Raw genomic sequence first — 21,167 nt, 5'->3', positions numbered from 1 at the left:
TTGGGGGCAATCAGACTGGCAGGGGAGCAATTAGGCATCAATCTTGTTGGCAGGGGAGTGGTTAGGGGGTGATCAGGCTGGCAGGCAGGCGAACGGTTGGAGCCAGCAGTCCCAGATTGTGAAAGGGATGTCTGACTGTCATTTTAGGCCCAATCCTACAGGGATTAGACTTAAACCGGTAGTTGGACATTCTGAGGGGTCCCAAATTGGAGAGGCCAAATCCTACAGGGTAGCTGGACATTCTGAGGGACCCAATCCCACTGGTAGTTGGACATTCTGAGGGGTCCCAGATTGGAGAGGCTGTAGGCTGGGCTGAGGGACACCTCATCCCCCCAGTGCACAAATTTTGTGCACCAGGCCTCTAGTAAGTAAAGGAATGAGCATGGCTATGTTACAATAAATAGTGTTTTTTGTTTAAAAAAACAGGCAACCTAATCTTGTAGATTAGGCCACTATTTGCTAATGCCTAATCTAGAAAAAAGAGATTACCAAAACCAGAAAAAAGAAAACAGCTAAAGTATTCAATAGCAAATAAACAAATTTAATTACTTCTGTTCTATTGTGGGTATCTAGTTCTTAACAAATTAAAATAATAAGGATGCAGGAAATAAAATTAACCATTATCATTGTAACAAATTTGAATAAAATATGTCTATTAATATATATATTATATTTCAGAGAGAAGGTAGATTTCAAAAACACCAATTGCAAATGAATGTACAAATAGCAGGACTTACCAATACAACAGCCTTTGGCCTCATTTTGCCCATGGCTTCCATTCACATTTACAAACATGAGAGGGGAGGACTTCATGATATGCTGGATGAAATCAAGCAACATCACAGAGGTTGGCTGAGAGTCAGTTTTCTTTACAAGCTCTAGAGCAACTAAAAATACAAGATTCATTTTAAAGAGTTGTAACAAATTAAACAACAGTATTTTGTTAAAAAATTAAGACTTTGGTGACCATAATTATAGTGCTCATGCTAAATTGATGGGGCTATCCACTACAATTCTACCTAATTTTGAATGTTTAATAACCATGCTCATTCATCTATTATACATCCATTCATCAAATATGTACTACAGGTTCATAATATACCTGGCACTGTGCTAAAATCTGAAGATTAAAAAAAAACCATATTCAGGTGTGCAGACAAACTAATAATTATAATATAATAAGTTAATTGCAGTAATGCAGCATAAAGAAAACAAGTGTGTGGGAAGATGCTGTGAAGGCATTTTGATTCCTGGATGGTGAAGAATTAGTAAAGCAAAAAGGGGGTGGGCTAGTGGTTTAAACATATCTTGCAAATATTCAGTAGTTCTTTTGTTATTTTCCAGCAAATAATTTTACTGATTGAAAAAAAGGGTAAATAATTATCACAAGTCATAAAATTTGTGCCAAATTTGGAATTAAATTTATAAATCATGAGCCAAATGGCACTCTACATTACCCCTACAATTAAATTTTAATAGATATAACAGATGTGACACAATTCTTGTGAAGTTTCTAATTTGTTTTTTTTATGTTTTTATTGATTTTTAGAGAGAGAGGAAAGGAAAATAGAGAAAAAGAAACATCAATGAAAAAGAAACTGCCTCCTGCATGCCCCCTACTGGGGATAGAACCCAAAATCCATGCACAAGTTGTGACCAGGATGGAACAAGTGACTCCTATTTATTAGGTTGACACTAAACTGCTGAGCCACACTGGCTGGGCTGTAATTTGTCTTTTAGATTGCCCCAGATACAAAACACAAATAGGAGTTGATTCAATAACTTACAAAGTTACCAGTTTTTAATGGCATTTGCTGTTTTCAACCACTGGCACAAGACCTAGCTAAAGTAAGTTCACACCATCGGAATCAAATATTTTTTATCTATTGATATAATAATATCTTTTATCAAAGAACTCATAGTAAGCAGCAGAAAATGTAGGTAACAAATAGGAAAACAGACACTGACATTATGTAACAAATACTGTAAATAACTTGCTAGTATAACTATCATAAATACTAATTCCATAAAACTACATGGAGAAAAATGCTAACAAAATATTGTATATATGGAAAAGAAAATAATTTATAAAGTTTATATAAGAAATAGTTATTTCTTACCAACATTTACATCTGTGAGTATTCGGTCAATAAACTGACATAGAATTTGTCTTGGCTTCTGCACAACCGTATTATATTCCTCTGTATTGGCACTAAAATACAAATAAAGTTTTTAACCCTTAAATGGAGTTACAATTTCACTTGTAAAAAATTCTCTAAAGTTGAACTTATCAAATTTGTTTAATTTTAATGTTAACATTCACAATATTCTTCTGCTTAAAAATGAAAGGAAAATCTAACTTAACAAGGAAAAAAAGAACATGCTAAATGACACCACAGGCATCTTATTTGCAAAACCTGTATTTCCCTGCCCAATATAGTAGCCAGTAGTCACATGTAGTAGGAATTGAGCACTTGAAATGTAGTTAGTCCAGCCGGGACCGGTTTGGCTCAATGGATAGAGCGTCAGCTTGGGGACTGAAGGGACCCGGGTTCGATTCCGGTCAAGGGCATGTACCTTGGTTGCGGGCGCATCCCCGGTAGGGGGTGTGCAAGAGGCAGCTGATCGATGACTCTCTCATCGAAGTTTCTAACTCTCTGTCTCTCTCCCTTCCTCTCTGTACAAAATCAATAAAATATATTTTTTTTAAAAAAAGAAAAGAAAAAAAGAAAGAAATGTAGTTAGTCCAAACTGCGATACACTATAAATATAAAATACACACTGGATTTTGAATCTCTGGTATAAAAATCAGTATAACATCTCATTGATAATTTTATGTTAATTATGGGATGTTATCTGGATATATTACTGAGTTAAATAATTTCATCTACTTCCTTACTTTTTAAAATGTGGCAACTAGAACATTTAAAATTACATATGTATTTGAACAATATAGCAGGCTAATTTTTAAGTTGATAATTTTGTATGGCCTGAAAATGATGTTATAAATATCCAAATGGCTCTTGGCAGAAAAAAGGTTCCCCAAACTCATTTTGGAAATAAAGACTTATTTATTGATAAAATGATATCTGGAATTTGCTTCAAAGAAATCTGAGTTAGAGGAAGAGGGACATGAATTGATAATTATTGGGTGATGAGTACATGGGAAGTCAATATACCATTTTTTTCTTTTTTTTGTATGTATGAAATTATCACAAAAATTTAACAAAGTGTTAAGAAAATATACACATATAGTATCTTAGGAACAATCAAGAAAAAATAATAAAGAGATAATATAATAATTAAGAAGAAAAATTATATCCTAGAAATTTGAACTAATTTAACTTAAACTCCATGATTTTATGTAAACCGCCACAGAACACAATATGAATATAGTAGGGAATGTTTGTTCCACCACATGAGTCACTCATGCAATCAACAGCCATTCATATAATCAACAAACATTTATTTTGAGAACCTATATGAACCAGGCAAGACATCAGAAGTTTCTGTTGGGAAGTTGCAAGATACAGATTAGTGGGGAAGAGAGATAAGTCAACCTAGCCCTCTAACCAGGATGGACTGTAAGATCATTCACCAAAAGACTTAACACAGGAGGAGGTACAGGTCTGGGGACAGAAACAAAACCAGTTGTATTTTTATTTATTTATTTATTTTTAATCCTCATCCAAGGACATTTTCATTGATTTTGAGAGAGAGAAAAAGCATCAATGATCAGCTGACTCCCCACACACGCCATGACTGGGGCCTGGAAAAGAACCCAAAACTTAGGCAAAGGAAACATACGGGATGATGCTCCTACCAGCTGAGGCACACAGACCAGGGTCAAAACCACTTTTAGAAATACTGAGTTTAAGGTCTCAACGGAACAACTAAGTGGGATGTCCAAAAGACTATCAGAATTACACTTCTAGAGCTCAAAAAATAACTAGTCTAGAGATACAGGTTATCATTATATAATGCCTACCAAACAAGCTAAATATCCTTTGTATTATTTCATTTTTGAAAAGCATTAAGATAGGGATATTAAACCTTAATATCCTAATAGGTGCTCAATAAACGTTTGCTGATTATATGAATGACTGTTGATAGCGTGAGTGACTCATCTTATGTGGTGGAACACAGACTTCCTACTATACTCTTATATCGTGTTCTATGGTGGTTTACACCAAATCATGAAGTTTAACTTCAAGTTTCTAGGAGAGTGGTAGGCAAACTCATTAGTCAACAGAGCCAAATATCAACAGTATAACAATTGAAATTTCTTTTTAGAGCCAAATTTTTTAAACTTAAACTATATAGGTAGGTACATTGTTATTAACTTAATTAGGGTATTCCTAAACTGGCCTTTGCTAAAAACTCAAGAGGCCAAAGAGCCACATGTGGCTTGTGAGCCGCAGTTTACCAACCACTGTTCTAGGTTATCATTGTATATGAGAAGACTGATATTCATAGAAATTATACTGTATAATCTATCACTAGAGCTAGAGCTAGCAATAGTGGAAAGACTGGATATGAATGCAAATTATAAGTAATAAGCCAAAGAGACATTCCTAAATTAAGATTAGTGAAGCCGTGAAAGAGAAGGGAAAGGGTACTGAGAGACAAAAAGAAAAACCAAGAGAATGTTTTAGAAATTTAGGCTAAAATTTCAAGGAGGGAGATATCAATTGAAGCAAATAAAGTTAGTTTGTTAAATATCATTTGAGCCCTGCCTGGTATGTCTCATTGGTTAGCGTTGGCCTGCACACCAAAGTGTCCCAGGTTCAATTCCTGGTCAAGGGCAAATGTGGGAGGCAACCAATGTCTCTCTCTCACATCAATGTTTCTATCTCTTTCTCCCTTCTTCACTCCTCCCCTCCCTTTCACTCTCTCTAAGAAAGGAAAAAATATCCTTGGATGAGGATTAACAACAACAACAAAAATTTCCTTTGAATTTTTTATTATGGTAAATAGGTTTAACATAATATTTACCATTTTAACTGTACCCTTTTTTCCCCTCTTTTTTAGTGTACTCTTCTGTGGTATTAAGCACATTAGCACTGTTCTACAACTATCACCACCATCCCTCTCCAGAACTTTTCATCTTCCCTAACTGAAATTATATTTCAGTAAACAACTAGTGACCTGTTGCATGAAATTTGTGCACATTAAAAGGGAATTAATTAGAGAAAATAATTTAATATTGCTATTTGCCCTTTCTCTATAATAGAAGTGTCAGAGATGCAAGAAAATTAGTAAAATGTATGTGAAAACCTTCCTCCTATCAGAGTCTGGGGCTCACCACAGGACCCAGAGTCAAGTCCCCGCCCACCCACATGCACCTCAAAATCATGTGAGACCCAGACGTGGCCTGCCTCCCCCCATTGGGCTAGATCCAGACCTGGCCAGTCATGACCTACCAGGCAGAGGACATAGCCTCAGGTCCCCAGGCCTGGCACCAGGACAGGGTGTGGGGGGTGGGGGAGGCGGAGGAGGGCATGGCCTGAGGTCCCCCAATCCAGACCGGGGTAGGGGGTGTGCCTTAAGGTCCTCCATCAAGCCCTACCAGGTGGGGGACATGGCCTGAGATCGCCTGTCAAACCCCGCTGGGTGGGGGGCATGGCTGAGGTCTCCCATCAAGCCCCGCCTGGTGGGAGGGCTCAGCCTGTCCCCTGGCCCAGCACTGGGAGGGGAGCGCAGCCTCAGGTCTCCCACCAAGCTCTGCTTGGCAGGGGCACAGCCTGAGTTCCCCTAATCCAACACTGGGGTGCACCTTGAGGTCCCCCATTAAACCCTGCTAGGTGGGGGGCACAGCCTGAAGTCCCCTGTTAAGCCCAGCCAGGTAGAAGGGCACAGCCTCAGGTCCCCTGGCCCAGTGCTGGGACAGGGGACATGGCCTGAGGTTCCCCAACCTGGCGCTGGGGTGGGGGTAGCAGCCTGTGGTCCCCTAGCCCAGCACCAGGATGGGAAGCACAACTTGAGATCCCCTGTCAAGCCCTGATGGGTGGAGAGCACAGCTTGAGGTCCCCCAGTCTAGAGCTGGGGCAAGGGGAGCAGCCTGAGATCCACTAGTGCAGCACCAGGACAGGAAGCGCACCTTGAGGTCCCCTGTCAAGCCCTGCCAGGTGAGGGACATGGCCTGATGTCCCCTGTCAAGCCCCATGGGGGGCAGGGGAGGGCATAGCCTCAGGTCCCTGCTAACTGCTCATTAAGGCTCCTTATGGGAACTTGACCTCAGCTTGGGTGCAGCCATCTTTGTGATGGAATGATAGTCAATTAGCATATTCTCTCTTTATTAGGATAACTCCCCTTAATTCCACAAGCCCTGGCAACCACCATTCTATTTTTTGTCTCTATAAATTTGACTACTTATCCTATATATATAATAAAAGCCTAATATGCAAACCGACCGAATGGAGAAACGATTGGTTGCAATGACGTGCACTGACCACAAGGAGGCAGATGCTTGTCACAGGAGCTGCCCCCAGCCTGCAGGCCCCAGGCCAGCCAAGGCAGGTGCCAACAGGGACTCCCCGATTGCCCTGGTGGATGCCCTGCAGAGGTAAGAGAATGGCAGCAGCAGGGGGCAGGGCCTGGAAGCAAGCAGGACAGTGCCACCCCCACCCTGATCATCCCACTGGTCACCTCCCACAGAGGGAGGCAATAAGCGGTGGCAGTGGGAGGCAGGCCTGGCAAGTAGGTGGCACCATGGCAGCCAAGGCGAGTGCCAGTGGGGGACCCCGAATTACCCCATTGGTCACCCCATAGATAGGCCCTGATTGACCAGGCCTAGGGACCCTACCCATGCATGAGTTTTATGCACCAGGCCTCTAGTGTCATATAAGTTGAATCATATAAGTCTTTCTGTGACTGACTTATTTCACTTAGCGTAATATCTTCAATTTGTCCATGTTGTAACATGTGTCAGAATTTCCTTCCTATTTAAGGATGAATATTTCATTATATTTATACTAGTGGCCCAGTGCATGAAATTTGTGCACAGGTGGGAAGGGGGTGAGGGGGAGTGTCCCGCAACCCGTCCTCCACTTTCTCCAACCTGGAAACCCTCAAGGATGTCTGACTGTCGGTTTAGGCCTAATCGGGCCTAAACTGCAGTGGGACATCCCTCTCAAAATCCGGGACTACTGGCTCCTAACCTGCCTGCCTCTAACCACTATGCCTGCCGGCGTGCTCACCCCTACCTTGCCCCACTGCTTGATCTGAAAAGTCTCCTCACCTAATTAGCATATTACCCTTTTACTACTCTTTTAGAGAGAGACCTGGTCTACAGGTGGGAGCCGGTTGGTTTGCCCAAAGATGTCCCGGATCAGGGTGGGGTTCCCTTGGGGGGCATGGCGGCCTGGCAAGAGGCCTGTGGTGGTTTGCAGGCTGACCATGCCCCCATTGGGGTGGGGATCCCCACTGGGGATGGTGCTGGCCTGGGCAAGGGGCTGGGGCAGTTTGCAGGCCAGCCAAGCCCCATGGGGTGAAGGTCCCCACTGGGGAGGCATGGCCAGCCTGAGTGAGGGGCTGATAGCTGTTTGCAGGCTGGCCATGCCCCCAATGGGGACCCTCACTCCATGGGGGCGTGGCCAGCCTGGGTAAGAGGCTAAGGGCCGTTTGCAGCTGGTCCAGGCAATGGTGACTCAAGCCTCCTGCGTGCCCGGGCCAGCTCCGTGTCCTCCACTCATAGGCCCCTCCTTCAGCACCAATGGGCCTGCTCCGTGTCTTCCACTCGCAGGTCCCTCCATCGGTGTCTGCCTGGGCTGGCTCCATGTCTGTTGCCCACAGGCCCCACCTTCAGCAGCCCGCTGGAGCGAGCAGGAAGCTGGGTTTCCTCCATTGCCAGGGGAAACCCAAGCCTCCCACTCGCTCTGGCTGGCTCTGTGGCCACCACCATCTTTGTCCTGCTAATTTGCTTATTCACTGATTGGCTGGAGGTTGTTGTGAAGTGACAATTTACATATTTCTCTTTTATTAGTGTAGATACCTTATTTTGTACATTCATCTCCATAGACACTTGAGGTTGCTTTTATCTTTCTACTACTATGAATAATACTCCTATGATCATGGATGTACAGATTATAGATATCTGCTCGAGAGCCTTTTGATTCTTTTGGGTGATTACCTTGAAATAGAATTGCTGAATTTTGGGATAATTCTGTTTAATTTTTTTAAGAAAGTCCCATTCAGTTTTCTAGGTGACTGCACAATTTCACATCCAGCAATGCACACGGGTTCCAATTTCTCCTATCTTTACTAACACTTATTATTTTCTGCTTTTTTAATATTAGTCATCTTCATAAGTAAGAAGTGTTATCTCACAGTAGGTTTGATTTGCATTTCCCTAATTATTAGTGATACTGAACATCTTTTCATGGGATTTGTGGCCATTTGTATTTCTTTGTAGAAATGTCTATTAAGCCAAAGCCGGTTTGGCTCAGCGGTAGAGCGTTGGTCTGTGGACTGAAAGGTCCCAGGTTCGATTCCGGTCAGGGACATGAACGTTGGTTGCGGGCACATCCCCAGTAAGGGGTGTGCAAGAGGCAGCTGGTCGATGTTTCTCTCTCATCGATGATTCTAGCTCTCTATCTCTCTCCCTTCCTCTCTGTAAAAAAAAATCAATAAAATATAAAAAAAGGAAAAGAAATGTCTGTTCAAGTCTTTTCCCCATTTTAAAATCAGGTTATTGGGGGTTTTTTTGTTGTTGTTGTTGAGTTCTTAATATAGTCTGGATACCTGATTTATCTTTATCAGGTATTTGCAAACGTTTTATCTTACTACATGTCTTTTCACTCTCTTGAGATTGTCCTTTGAAACACAAAAGTTTTTAATTTTGATGAAGTCTAGTTTTTCTTCTGTTGTTGTGCTTTTGGTGTCAAACCCAAGAAATCATTGCCAAGTCCAATATCTTGAAGCTTTCCCCTATGATCTCTACTAAAAGTCTCATTTTTAATATTAGATTTTACATTTAGGTCTTTGATTCCTTATAAGTTGATATTTTTTATGTCCTTTAGATTTTAAAGTTTTGGTGTAGAGGTGAAAGCAGAAGCCAGATTGCAATGGGTTGAAAAGCAAACAAAATGTGAATAACATGCTCTTTCTAAAGCTTTACCATGAAATGAAGATAAGTGGTAACTAAAAGAATATATGGAGTCAAAAGGTTTGTGGGTTTTTTTCCCTTAGATGAAAAGACTTGAGCAATAGATATTTAAGATTTAGCTTTTGCTTTAGTGACCCTGTATAAATCAAGAGATAATCCTTGTACAGAAGGGGTGCTTCGTACATTAATATAGGAGGAAAGAATGAGTATAGATGCTATTAAATTAAAAATATTCAAAAGGCAGCCCTAGCTGGCTTGGCTTAGTGGATAGAGTGTCCACCTGTGGACTGAAAGGTCCCAGGTTCGATTCTGGTCAAGGGCATATGCCTGAGTTTCAGGCTCAATCCCCAGTGGGGAGAATGCAGGAGGCAGCCAATCAATGATTCTCTCTCATTATTGATGTTTCTACCTCTCACTTTCTCTCCCTCTCCCTTCCTCTCTGAAATCAATAAAAATATATATTTTTTAAAAAAATCAAAAGGCAAATAAAATAAGATCCACTGCTTCAAGAAACTCAGATTAGTTGCTGGGGAGAAGAAAGAAATGCACACAGAAATAACTGTAACCAAGTTTCATATACAACTAAAGTTAATAATTAACTGCTTAGAGCACATGTGTCAAACACAAGGCCCGCGGGCCAAATCCATCCCGCCAGGCCTTGCAATGTGGCCCACACTGCGCTGTCATCACTGCACTCCGCTGCGTTTCCATCACAATGACAGTTTATGACTGTTCAGTAAACCATTCGGCCCGCGATTTAGGCTGGATTTTAGATTTTGGCCCCTTCTCTGATTGAGTTCGACACCCCTAGCTTAGAGGAAGGCCATGTAAATAATTAGCTCAGTTCAGCACTTCTGACAAAACAGCTGAGAATAGACCTTCCTTCCCCTGGCTGCCAGCACTGCTTTCACCCCAGCTGGAGCTGCCTTTCCACATTCGCTCCATTCTGCCTTTGCTCCAGCCCAGAGCCACCTTTCTGCCTTCCCACACATGCTACAGGAGATACATGCAGAAATAAAACAGTCTCCCAGATGCCCTGAGCAGTTGGGGTAGTGCAGAACGCGTCCTGGCCCTGCCACTCTGCACCTGTGTATGCAAACTAACCCTCCATCTTTGTTGGGTTAATATGCATACTCACTCCTGATTGGCTGGTGGGTGTCGTGAAGGGTCATGGTCAATTTGCATATTTCTCTTTCATTACTGTAGATTTAGTATAAGTAACAATTTATAACTTCTATATCACTGTAAAATGCACATATATTTTCACCTTTATTATCTCAAATAATGCTAAAAGAAAAAATAGGATTGTTTTCTTGATTATTTAACCACAAAGTCTGATTCTAACTGAATACAGGATGCATGGTGTTTAGTGATTAAGTGCTATTAAATAATTGGTCCTGTACATAGTGAATAGTCAAAAAGACATTTGTTGAATGAATGAATGATTCATAAGAATTTTCTTGGATTGTGTGGTTCCTTAATCTTCTATACACATAAGGAGATAATATGCTAATTTGTCTGTTATGGTGTCCCAGTCACAACCAGTCTCTGGGCAGGGAGAGGGACGAGGACTTCCGCTCCCAGTTCTAATGTCACACTGCTTGCATGCATCCCCACCCAGTGCTGAGGTGAAGCTGCCTGGCTGCATCCCCGTTCAACGCTGATGTGACCCTGTTGGGGGTGGGGGTTGAGGCTGGGCTTGATGGGAGACTTCATGCTTTGCCCCCCACCCTGGCACTGGGCTGGGGGATCTGAGGCTGCACCCCCTGCCCATCAGAGCTTGATGGGGGACCTGAGACTGTGCACCTCCACCTGGCGCTGGACCGGGGGACCTGAGGCTGCAACCCCCACCTGGAGGGCTTGGGTCTGGGTCTCAATTGGGGGGTGGAGGGAGCCCAGCCAGTTCTGGTCTCTTGCGTTTTCAAAGTGTGTGCGGGTGTGGGCGGGGACTTGACTCTAAATACCATGGCGCACTCCAGACTCTGACAGGAAGGAGATTTTATATACATTTTACTAATTTTCTTCCACCTCTGACACTTCTATTATAGAGGGCAAATCGCAACATTAAAATATTTCTTCTAATTAATTTCCTTTAAATGTGCACAAATTTTGTGCACTGGGCCACTAGTTAATATATAACCTTCTGGACCTATGGAATTTGGGGTTATTCCCTGCCACTAGACCATGGTAGACTGTTTTATTTCATCCCCTGTAGCATTTAGAACTGTGTCTTGCTTAACTCAAACCAACTACTAAGGTGCTGAATTTAACAAATGTTTACAAACTAGAGGCCCGGACATGAGGTTCCTTGGCCCAGCCTGCAGGGATCGGGCCAAAACCAGCTCTCCGACATCCCCAAGGAGTTCCAGATTGTAAGAGGATGCAAGCCAGGCCAAGAAACCCCACTGGTGCATGATCGGGGCTGGGGAGGGAACACAGGAGGGCTCCAGGGCAGGTCTGGCCTGTCTTGCCCAGTCCCAATCAGCCAGACTCTAGCACCAAGCTAACCTACTGGTCAAAGCGTTTGCCCCTGGTGGTCAGTGCACATCATAGTGACTGCTCAAATGGTCTATTGGTTGGACATTTAGCGTACTACGCTTGTATTATATAAAATAGTATAAACCCCGAGTATATAAAATCAATGAACAAGTAGTTATAGTTGTACATGAAAGCAAAAAAAAAAAACCTTGGTGTTATATATCTTATTATTTAAACCAGCACTGGCCAATCTATACTAATAATAGCCTAAGTGGTAGTGATACCCTTAGGTTGTCACAAGATAGCTGTCAAAAGATGGCCACGTGCCCAGCGGAGGCAGGGCCCAGTGGCTGCTCCGTGCAGTGAGACCTGGGGGTCCCATGGCTCTGTACAGCGTGAAGAACGTGGGTCCTGGCAGAGGAGGCAGGTCGTGGCAGGGAAAGGCAGTTGTGGGCCATCAGGCCAGCAGGGGAGGGCAATTGGGAGCCATCAGGCCAGCAGGGGAGGGCAATTGGGGCCATCAGGCTGGCAGGGGAGGGCAGTTGGGGGCCATCAGGCTGGCAGGGGAGAGCAGTTGGGGCGATCAGGCTGACAGGGGAGCAGTTAGGCATCAATCAGGCCAGCAGGGGAGCAGTTAGTCGGTGATCCAGGCTGGTAGGCAGAAGCAGTTAGGGGCAATCATGTAGGCAGACAGACAAGCATTTAGGAGCCAGTAGTCGCAGATTATGAGAAGGATGTCCCACAGTGGTTTAGGCCCAATCCTGCACCGGCAGTCAGACATCCCCCAGATTGGAGGTGAAGGCCAGGCTGAAAAACAACCCTTTCCCCCCACCCCCCTGTGCTTGAATTTCATGCACTGAGCCTCTCTAGTCTATAATAATAAAAGCACAATATGCTAATTAGACCAGAAAGCTGAACGACCTTCCAGACGTCTTTCTGGACTACCTTCCGGATGAAGCCAGGGCTGTGAGGGCCAAGTCCCTTGCATGAATTTCATACATCAGGCCTCTAATAGATATATATAATGTAAGCCACATGTGTTAAACCTTAAATTTCCTAGTAGCCACATTAAGAATGTAAAAGAAATAGGCAATTTTAATGGTAGCAATATATTCAAAATTAATGCCACAATTTGGCTAGCAGCTACCATATTACAGGACATTTCAGATTTAAATAACTACAAAATATAAGTCTAAAATTACAAGATAACAAACTGTTTTAGACAATGTCAAAAGATTTTGTCATTAACCAAATGTAATTTGGTAAGTGTCATTGAAAAAAAAACAGAATGAGGATGCAATGCTGGGGGATCCAAGATGGCTGCTCAGGTTAACACCTAACCGCAGCCGCACACAACAATTTCAATGGAATACAACTAAAATATAAAATGGACATTGCCCAGAGCTACAGGTAGTCGACTGACTGAAAATTCTACAACAAGAAGGAAAGAGAAAACCAGAAGGAAAATCAGAAGAGCTGAAAAAGCCTAAGGTACGGAGACATGCCGCTTGCACACACACGCGAACGCAGAGAGGACGGAGCCAGAGAGGAGGAGAAGGCTGGGTGCCTGCCTGGCGTTCCCTAGCAGGAAGGAAATAAAAGCCCTGGACTGGGCTGAACCCCAGAACCTCAGCAGCGCTGAGCCCCAGTTCTGGGCCAGACCCTGGGGACCCAGGCTCAGGCAGGGGGGAGACAGGGCTGTGATGCTGAATCCCAGGGAAGCGGCGAAAAGCGGAGCCCCGGGAGTCGCGCACATTGAGCACAGAGGACGGAATGTTGACTCTGATGCTGGACTGCCCTGGCGGGAAGGAAACAAAACCTCCGGCTGTGCTGAGCCCCAGTTCTGACTGCTCTGAACCCCAGTTCTATGCCAATCCCTGGAGACCAAGGCAAAGCAGAGGGAGACGGGGCTGTGAGGTGGAATCCCGGGGGAGCGGGAAAGGCGGAGCCCCCGGAGTCGCGCACATTGATGTTGACTCTGATGCTAGATTGCCCTGGCAGGAAGGAAACAAGAGCTCCGGCCATGCTGGGCCCCAGTTCCAACTGCTCTGAACCCCAGTTCTAGGCCAGACCCTGGGGACCCAGGCTCAGGCAGGGGGAAACGGGGCTGTGAGGTGGAATCCCAGGGGAGCGGCGAAAAGTGGAGCCGCTGGAGTCACGCACATTGAGCGCAGAGAATGGAATGTTGACTCTGATGCTGGACTGCCCTGGCGGGAAGGAAACAAAATCTCCGTCAGTGCTGAGCCCCACTCCCGACTGCTCTGAACCCTAGTTCTAGGCCAATCCCTGGGGACCCAGGCTCAAACAGAGGGAGACGGGGCTGTGAGACGGAGTCCCAGGGAAACGGCGAGGGGCAGAGCCGTCGGAGTCGCGCACATTGCACGTAGAGGACAGTCTGTTGACTCTGATGGTAGACTCCCCTAGCGAGAAAGAGAAAAAAAGCTCCAGTCTGGGAGGAATGCGATGAGGAGCAGGAGCCGATGCCGGACAGCAGCCAGCCGGGCGCCGGCAAGGAGGCGGGCGACGGGGCCCCCCGGGAGGGGAGGGGGGAGTGCCGCTGGGTCCTCGACCGCTGAGCGCGGGCCATGGAGCCGAGGCCAGGGGCTGCTTCCTGGGCGGCGCAGGAGCCCGCGGAGAACAAAGGGTTGCCGCAGGCCAACCTGCTGAGCTTCCAGGATAAGGAGGAAGAAACCGAAGAAGTTTTCAATGTGAAGAAATCAAGTTATAGCAAAAGATAGTAAAATTACTTAAGAATACAAAGATATTGAAAAATCGAAGACTAAGTCAGAACTCAACCCAGCAGCCAACATTGCAACATAAATGTGTTTAATAAAAAAAGGACAGAATGTTGGAACGGCGGCGGCCAGGCCCAGAGTGGCCAGGCACAAGGCAGTGGCAGCCGGGCCCGAGCTTCCGGGCCCAGAGAGGCCGGGTCGGGAGCAGCAGCAACCAAGCCCGGAGCAGTCAGGTCGGGAGCGGCCGGGCCCGGAGCAGCCAGGCCCTGAGCATCCATGTCCGGAACAGCCAGGCCCAGAGCAGCAGCAGCCAGGCCAGGAGCGGCAGTGGCCAGACCCGGAGCAGCTGGTTGTGGAGCGGATCAGAGCAACAGAGGCCAGGCCCAGAGCAGCCAGGCCCGAAACAGCTCGCTCCTCGCCTGCCCCCGCTCCAAGGCTGCCTCTCAGACATGGCTGGAAACTTTTGGGGGAACTTGACGGTCTGCTGAATCAAGTGATGAAGGCTTAGATCTGGATGTGTTGAGTTAGTATAGCGCTGGGGTGTTGATCTGTGAGTGTCTTGTGTGGGGCCTGGAAGAGGTTAGTGGATCTATTTGGAAATGTCTTTTGTGTGAAGGGTATCCTTGGGCATGTGGAGGTATTATTGATTTGAGAAAATGCTAAGTAACTGATTTACTATCTGAAAAATTTAAAGTTCTGAAAGTTTAAGGTCTCTTGCCAAAAAGAGGTTTTAAAGCTAACACCTTAATTTTAATGGAGAAAGGGGAAGACAAGCCCTTCCCACCCAGAACAGGTAATCCAATTCCAACCAGCAGCTATCTTTAAACAATGTGCCCATTTACACTTGAATGACTACACCTTTTGATAGCCTAAGGGCAAGTTTACATGTAAACAAGTTTGCTTCACAATTCCCAGAGCAGAAAAAAAAACAAGATTTAAAATTATTAGATTTTAAAATTTATTCTTAGAAGTGTAAAAGTTTATTAATTAAAAACAACAACAAAAGGAGATTGATTGAAAAACCTGATGAACAATATTAACTGTTGATTGTAGTAGAGTCGGCGATATGGGAGGGGAGTGGACTGACTGTTCTTGGGGAAAGGGGGAGTGGTCGATGCGGGAAGAGACTGAACATAAACTGTGCACCTATGGATGAGGACAATGGGGGTTGGGGGGGCGGAGTGGGGGGGGTGGAGTCTGGGGGGGGGAACCTGGTGGAGGGGGGAAGAAATGAGGAGCCTTTGTAATAATATGAACAAAAAAGATTGAGTTAAAATAAATAAATAAATAAATAAATAAAACATGAAAAGAAAAAATAAAAAAGAATTCCAAAAGTGGATATTTTATAAAACATGTTTACTGAAAATAAAGAGCAACGATTATAATTGAAAAAAAAGAAAAAAAAAACAGAATGAGAAGGTGTACGGGGGGGTGTATGGTTGGTGGTCAGTTTCCTCTAAAGCTTAATTGTGTATAAAGATAACACATTCATGTGTTATCTTTAAATATGGTGAATTATAATTCATTAGTTGTACTATCAAAATAAAGAAATCTCATGGGAAACTAACCATTTCTTATTTTGCAACCTCTACCATGGAAGTGAGCTAAAACAGTTACTATTTCACAAATATACTGTAACAGATTTCCAAGCAAGATGGCAGTGTAGGTAAATGTGATACCTCCTCCAACAACCACATCAAAATTACAACTAAACTACATTCTGCCACCTGAAATCTGGCTGAGAGGAAGCCCTACCTATGGGTGTCGAACTCAATCAGAGAAGGGGCCAAAATCTAAAATCCAGCCTAAATCGCGGGCTGAATGGTTTACTGAACAGTCATAAACTGTCATTGTGATGGAAACGCAGCGGAGTGCAGTGATGACAGCGCGGTGCGGGCCACATTGCAAGGCCTGGCGGGACGGATTTGGCCCGCTGGCCTTATGTTTGACACATGTGGTACACCTACCACATGGAAACTGATAGAAGGAACAGAGAAGCAGAACAGGTTGGTCCTACACCCAGGTGTGGTATAATAGATAAATATTGGGAGGGGTATCTTAGCTACAGAGTTCTTCCCAGCCCAAAAGGTTCCAGTGCTGGGAAGAAAGGTCCCCATAACTTTTGGCTGTAAAAACCAGAAGGGAATGAGTGACACAAAGGCTGCTAGAGTCTCAGGCAATTCTTCTTAAAGTGCCCATTAATGGACTTTCTTGGACTTACTTCCTCTGAGCTCCAATATGGGGGCAACAGCTTAAATGGCATCAGGGAACATAAGGTGAAAAACTGAGTTGTCTGGCATCAGAATGAGAGCTGGGGAGCAGGGAGACAGCAGCTTTCTCCCCCACAGATTCAGGAGGTGGGCGCCACATCTGAGAATCCATCAACTTGGCCTACACTGTTCATTCCATTCTGGTGATTCCCTTAAGCCCAGCCCCACTCAACTTTCAGGCCCACTGAAGCTGTTTCTAGTGTCTTTTCCATATAAATGACCTGTCTTGGCTCATGCTTCAGATTTTTCTAAAAATCTCTCAAAGAAACAGCATCTGGCCCCTTACCTCTCACTAAGTGCCTCAGCACAAGCAGTAGCTGTCTTTGGTTTACACCTTGGCCTCACTGAGCACTTCCACGCCCAGCACAAGTAGCAGCCATCTGCAAAATTGATTTGTAACTCATGTTGGGTGGCCATATACAGGATACAGGTGGCAACTAACCTTACCCTGAACCTCCTGGGAAACACCAGAACCAGCACACCCTGTGGACAACTTCAGACCACTTTGTAGCACCGCCACTCAGCCACCTGCACATGTAACACACTCAAGGGGTGGACTGAGTGGGCACCAGAGCTCTGTTGAAGTAAGTCCTGCTCTGTGGAGGAAACATCTGTACAGCTGATTCGTCAGGGTGGTCAGAGTCAGTGGTTACTGCAGCTAATTGGTCTGAGAGTAAATCCCTTTCATTTATGTGGCAACAGTAATCAAGGCTCAACTACAGAGTGATGTCAAAGGATTGGTTGCATGAGAGATCCCCTTGGCCTCCCACAATGGAAGTTTAACAACTTAATAAACTATAACTCAACAAATGCTTCCCTACTAAATATAGAAGCACATTGAGAAACTCATGCACTGAAGCATCTAAATGTGGGAAACAGGAATAAATTGAGAGGTGAGAAGGGAGAAAAGCTCAGATAATGGATGAAGCCCGGCAGCCAGGATCTCATGGCTCAGTCCAAAGAGGGGAGGAAGCCAGTGGCAGTTCCTTCAGCTAGGAGGAACAGAGGGTATTAGTGGGCACTTCAGCAGGTGAGGGGTGCAAACTGCAGCTAAGCCAGCTGAGACAACTAGATAAGGACAGAGCACAAGGGTTCTGCAACACAGCTGTCTGTTATCTTGGGTGGTGGTTTCAGACAAAAAAAAAAAAAAAAAAAAAAAAAAATGGAGCCACAGAGCCCTGCTGCTGCTAGAACTCCAAAACTTGCCCTTGATGTCAGATTGAGGAGCACATTATCTGTAAACCAAGAACTACTACAGCAGAAACACTTTTCCCTCTGTGATTGATATCTAGTTATGAGGCAGGGGACTTTGCAGAGGTTTGGGGTGGCTATTAAAATGAGGGGAAAACAAATTTAAACCCCAAGCAGCACAGCTATACTATTGGAAGCCTGATGGAAGCCACGTACATCAACTCCAGAAGGTCAAGGAGGTAAAAATCTTGTGATGCAGCACCACCTGCTGGAAAACACTAGAAAGACCTTCTCAGAAAAAGCAGCTCGAGAAGGATGTCTAGACAGAGGAGACCAGCAAATATCATAAATAACCAACGATAATAAGGAAACTCAAAAGAAAATGAAAAACCCCCAGAAAATAAACTGGTACACATGGAAATATGTCATATAAATAACAGAGATGTCAAGACTGCAATTCTGAAAATACTCAATGAGATGTGAGAAAATACAGACAGGCAATTGAATGCAGTCAGAAAACAAATCAGAGATAAAAAATGGTGGCAGAGTAAGTGGAAGCTACACTGACACTCTTCTGAGACCAAACTGGAAATACAACTAAAATACAGAAAAAACACCCTGAAAATTAACTGAAGACTAGCTGGAGAGAACCCTGGCAACCAAGGACGGAAAGTGGAGATGGAAAAAAAACTGGACAGAGGCACAAAAGAGCTGGCAGGGTTCCCACAGACAACAACTGAAGTTCTGGAGAGATATATCAGCTGGGGGGTGTTCTCACTTGAGAACTCTGAGATTTAAACCTCAAGCTGAACCCCCCAGCAGAGACCACTAGAATTTAAAAAGGTGGCCACATAACACCTGGCTGTGAAAAGCAGCAGGGTTGCTGACAACCAGAGACAGCTGGAAATGCAGATGAGAGAAGTTAGCTTGACACACAAGCATACAGGGGAGGGGTCCCGTGGAAAACAAAGGCAGGTGGAAAGTAGGCAGGAGCAGACACGGCACTTTAAGCAAACCTAACCAGAGAAACCAACCATGTAGAAACAACAGGGTATTTTTAGACTCAGAGTAGGAGGTATGTGAATCCAGGGAGGGGCTGCCCTAAAGGTGAACTGACTGTGTAGATACAGGGAAAGTGTAGGTCCCTTGCCTGGCAAGAGTGACATGGGGAATCAAAGGACAAGGAAGTAGCTGCCCATTAAAAGCCTAAGAAAACATTACAACTGATCAACCAGTTGCTATGACACACACTGATCACCAGGAGGCAGAGGCTCAATGCAGGAGCTTCCCCCTAGTGATTAGGCCCCAATCATTCGCCTGGTCAAGGGACCCCATGCATGCACGAATTTGTGCAGCAGGCCTCTAGTAGATATATAAACCCCTAGATTTAAAGGCCCCATTTGAGGAGTATGAATCTGCTTGCAATAAATTTTCACACTTTGCTTAAAAGTTTCTGGTCTGCGATTTTATCCTTCAATTTCGTGAAACACACTACCAGGAAGAACTTCAGCTCACCTTTTTGGGTATCACAGGCATCATCCTAAGGGGACAATGAACAAAATCTCGTATGAAGCCACTCACCTTGAGCTCCAGCAGAGGGAGAGCAGAGTGCACTGGAACTATGTAAACAGAGCCAGTGTTGGGGACTTTGGGGTTGGAGCTTGAAGGGTAGGCACTATGTTTTTCTGTTCTGAGTCATTCCCTCATGCAGCAGAGGGTATCTTTCACAGGCAGACAGGTGCTATCCAGGTGGTTTTTCCCAGGGGAGAAGAGTTTCCACACACTATTGAAAAATCCCTTGACCCTCCCTATAGAGTTTGTGAGGCTCATTAAGAAACTGAGAATAGTTTTTTGTTGTTATTGTTGTCTAAAGTTTATATATTATGTCTCTTTTTTCTCCAAATGACCCCCCCCCCGCCCCCGAGTCATTCCCACCCTGAGTAAGTCCCCATGGACCCAGTCCAGTCATTTTGGCTCAGTGGTTGAGTATCAACTTATGAAGCAGGAGTTCGTGATTTGATTCCTGCTAAGGGCACATGCCCAGGTTGAGGGCTCGATCCCAGTAGGGGACATGGACGAGGAAGCCAATCAACCATTCTCTCTCATCACTAATGTTTCTATCCCTCTCTGAAATAAAATGTGTATATAAATTATTCAAAAAAAACAAAAGAGACTGAGAATAAAAATTAGCTTCCAGGCAGAAGCCACTGCTCAACCCTATTAGAAAAGTTCTTGCCCTACCTGTGGATGATTGCATGAGGCTACTTAAGATTGAATCCAATCAGTCTACAAGCAGATGCAGGTCTCTGGAGGCTGTGAGTCTTTGCCTGATCTAATTAGTCAGAAACAGGATTACACACTGTCCTGCACTAGAAATTGGGAGGCATAGCAGATCTACCTAATACTTAGTCACAAACCCAAACAGGCAACAAAAATGGGGAGACAAAAAGTAACCCCCAAATGAAAGGACAAGAGAATTCTCCAGAAAAAGAGCTATATGAAATAGAGATAAGCCCTACCTGATTTGGCTCAGTGGATAGAGTGTCAGCCTGCAGACCGAAGGGTCCCGGATTTGATTCCAATCAAGGGCATGTACCTTCATTGTAGGTTCCTCCCCAGCCCAGGTCCTGGTCAGGGTTCATTCAGGAGGCAACCAATCAATGTGTTTCTCTCACATCGATGTTTCTGTCTTTCCCTCTCTCTTCTACTCTACCTAAATAGAAAAATATCCTTGGGCAAGGATTAACAACAACAACAAAAAAGAAATTAACCACACACAGAGATCAGAATAGTGATGGCAAAGATGCTCAATTGCATGAGAAAATATATAACTGTGAAGAATGACATAGCACTAATAAAGAGCACACTGGAAGGAATACAGCAGATTAAGGGAAGCTGAAAATTAGATCAAGGAATCAGAAGATAGGGTAGAAAAACATGACAAAGAGAACCAAAAAGAAAAAAACAATTACAAAACAGGAGGACAGCTTAAGGGAGCTGTGGGACAATGTGAAATGTAACAATCTACAATAATAAAAGAGAAACATGCAAATTGACTGTACATCTGAAAAGTCTATAAGCCATGCCCACCAGCCAATTAGGAGTATGCAAATTAACCCAACCAAGATGGCAGCAGCCACAGAGCTGGAGTGAGCAGGAGGCTTGGGTTGCCCCGGTGATGGAAGAAGCCAAGCTTCCTGCACATCCTGGCCTCTGCTCAAGGCTACAAAGTTTCTATTATAGAAAATAAATAAACCCAAGATACTTGCTTCCAGCCAACCTTGGCCTCCACTCAAAAAGGCACTGGGGGGAAAAAAAAAAAAAAAAGGAAAAAAAGAAAAGAAAAAAAGGAGGGGCTGGGAGCTTGGGTCACTGGGGTGTGATCAG

General features: G+C 44.4%; 1 protein-coding gene across 10 annotated transcripts in view; it reads right to left on the bottom strand.

Moving 5' to 3' along the window:
• ATR (ATR serine/threonine kinase) overlaps positions 1–21,167 on the bottom strand; it is a 192,446-nt gene that overhangs the window by 146,267 nt on the left and 25,012 nt on the right. For 8 of the 10 annotated variants that reach the window (XM_036447780.2, XM_036447781.2, XM_045584129.1 and 5 more), the window contains exons 2-3: positions 2,121–2,212; positions 738–887 (exon numbers count right to left, since the gene is read on the bottom strand). In XM_036447780.2, coding sequence (XP_036303673.1) covers positions 738–887; positions 2,121–2,212 — 242 coding nt within the window. Of the gene's footprint in view, positions 1–737; positions 888–2,120; positions 2,215–21,167 lie in introns of those variants that run through there. The other 2 variants (XM_045584130.1, XM_045584128.1) reach the window with 2 other exon arrangements.

Source organism: Pipistrellus kuhlii, unplaced genomic scaffold (assembly GCF_014108245.1).
Source record: "Pipistrellus kuhlii isolate mPipKuh1 unplaced genomic scaffold, mPipKuh1.p scaffold_m20_p_2, whole genome shotgun sequence".
NCBI lineage: Eukaryota > Metazoa > Chordata > Mammalia > Chiroptera > Vespertilionidae > Pipistrellus > Pipistrellus kuhlii.
Note: the sequence above shows the minus strand (reverse complement) of the source record. Positions and strands in the feature narration are given on the sequence as shown.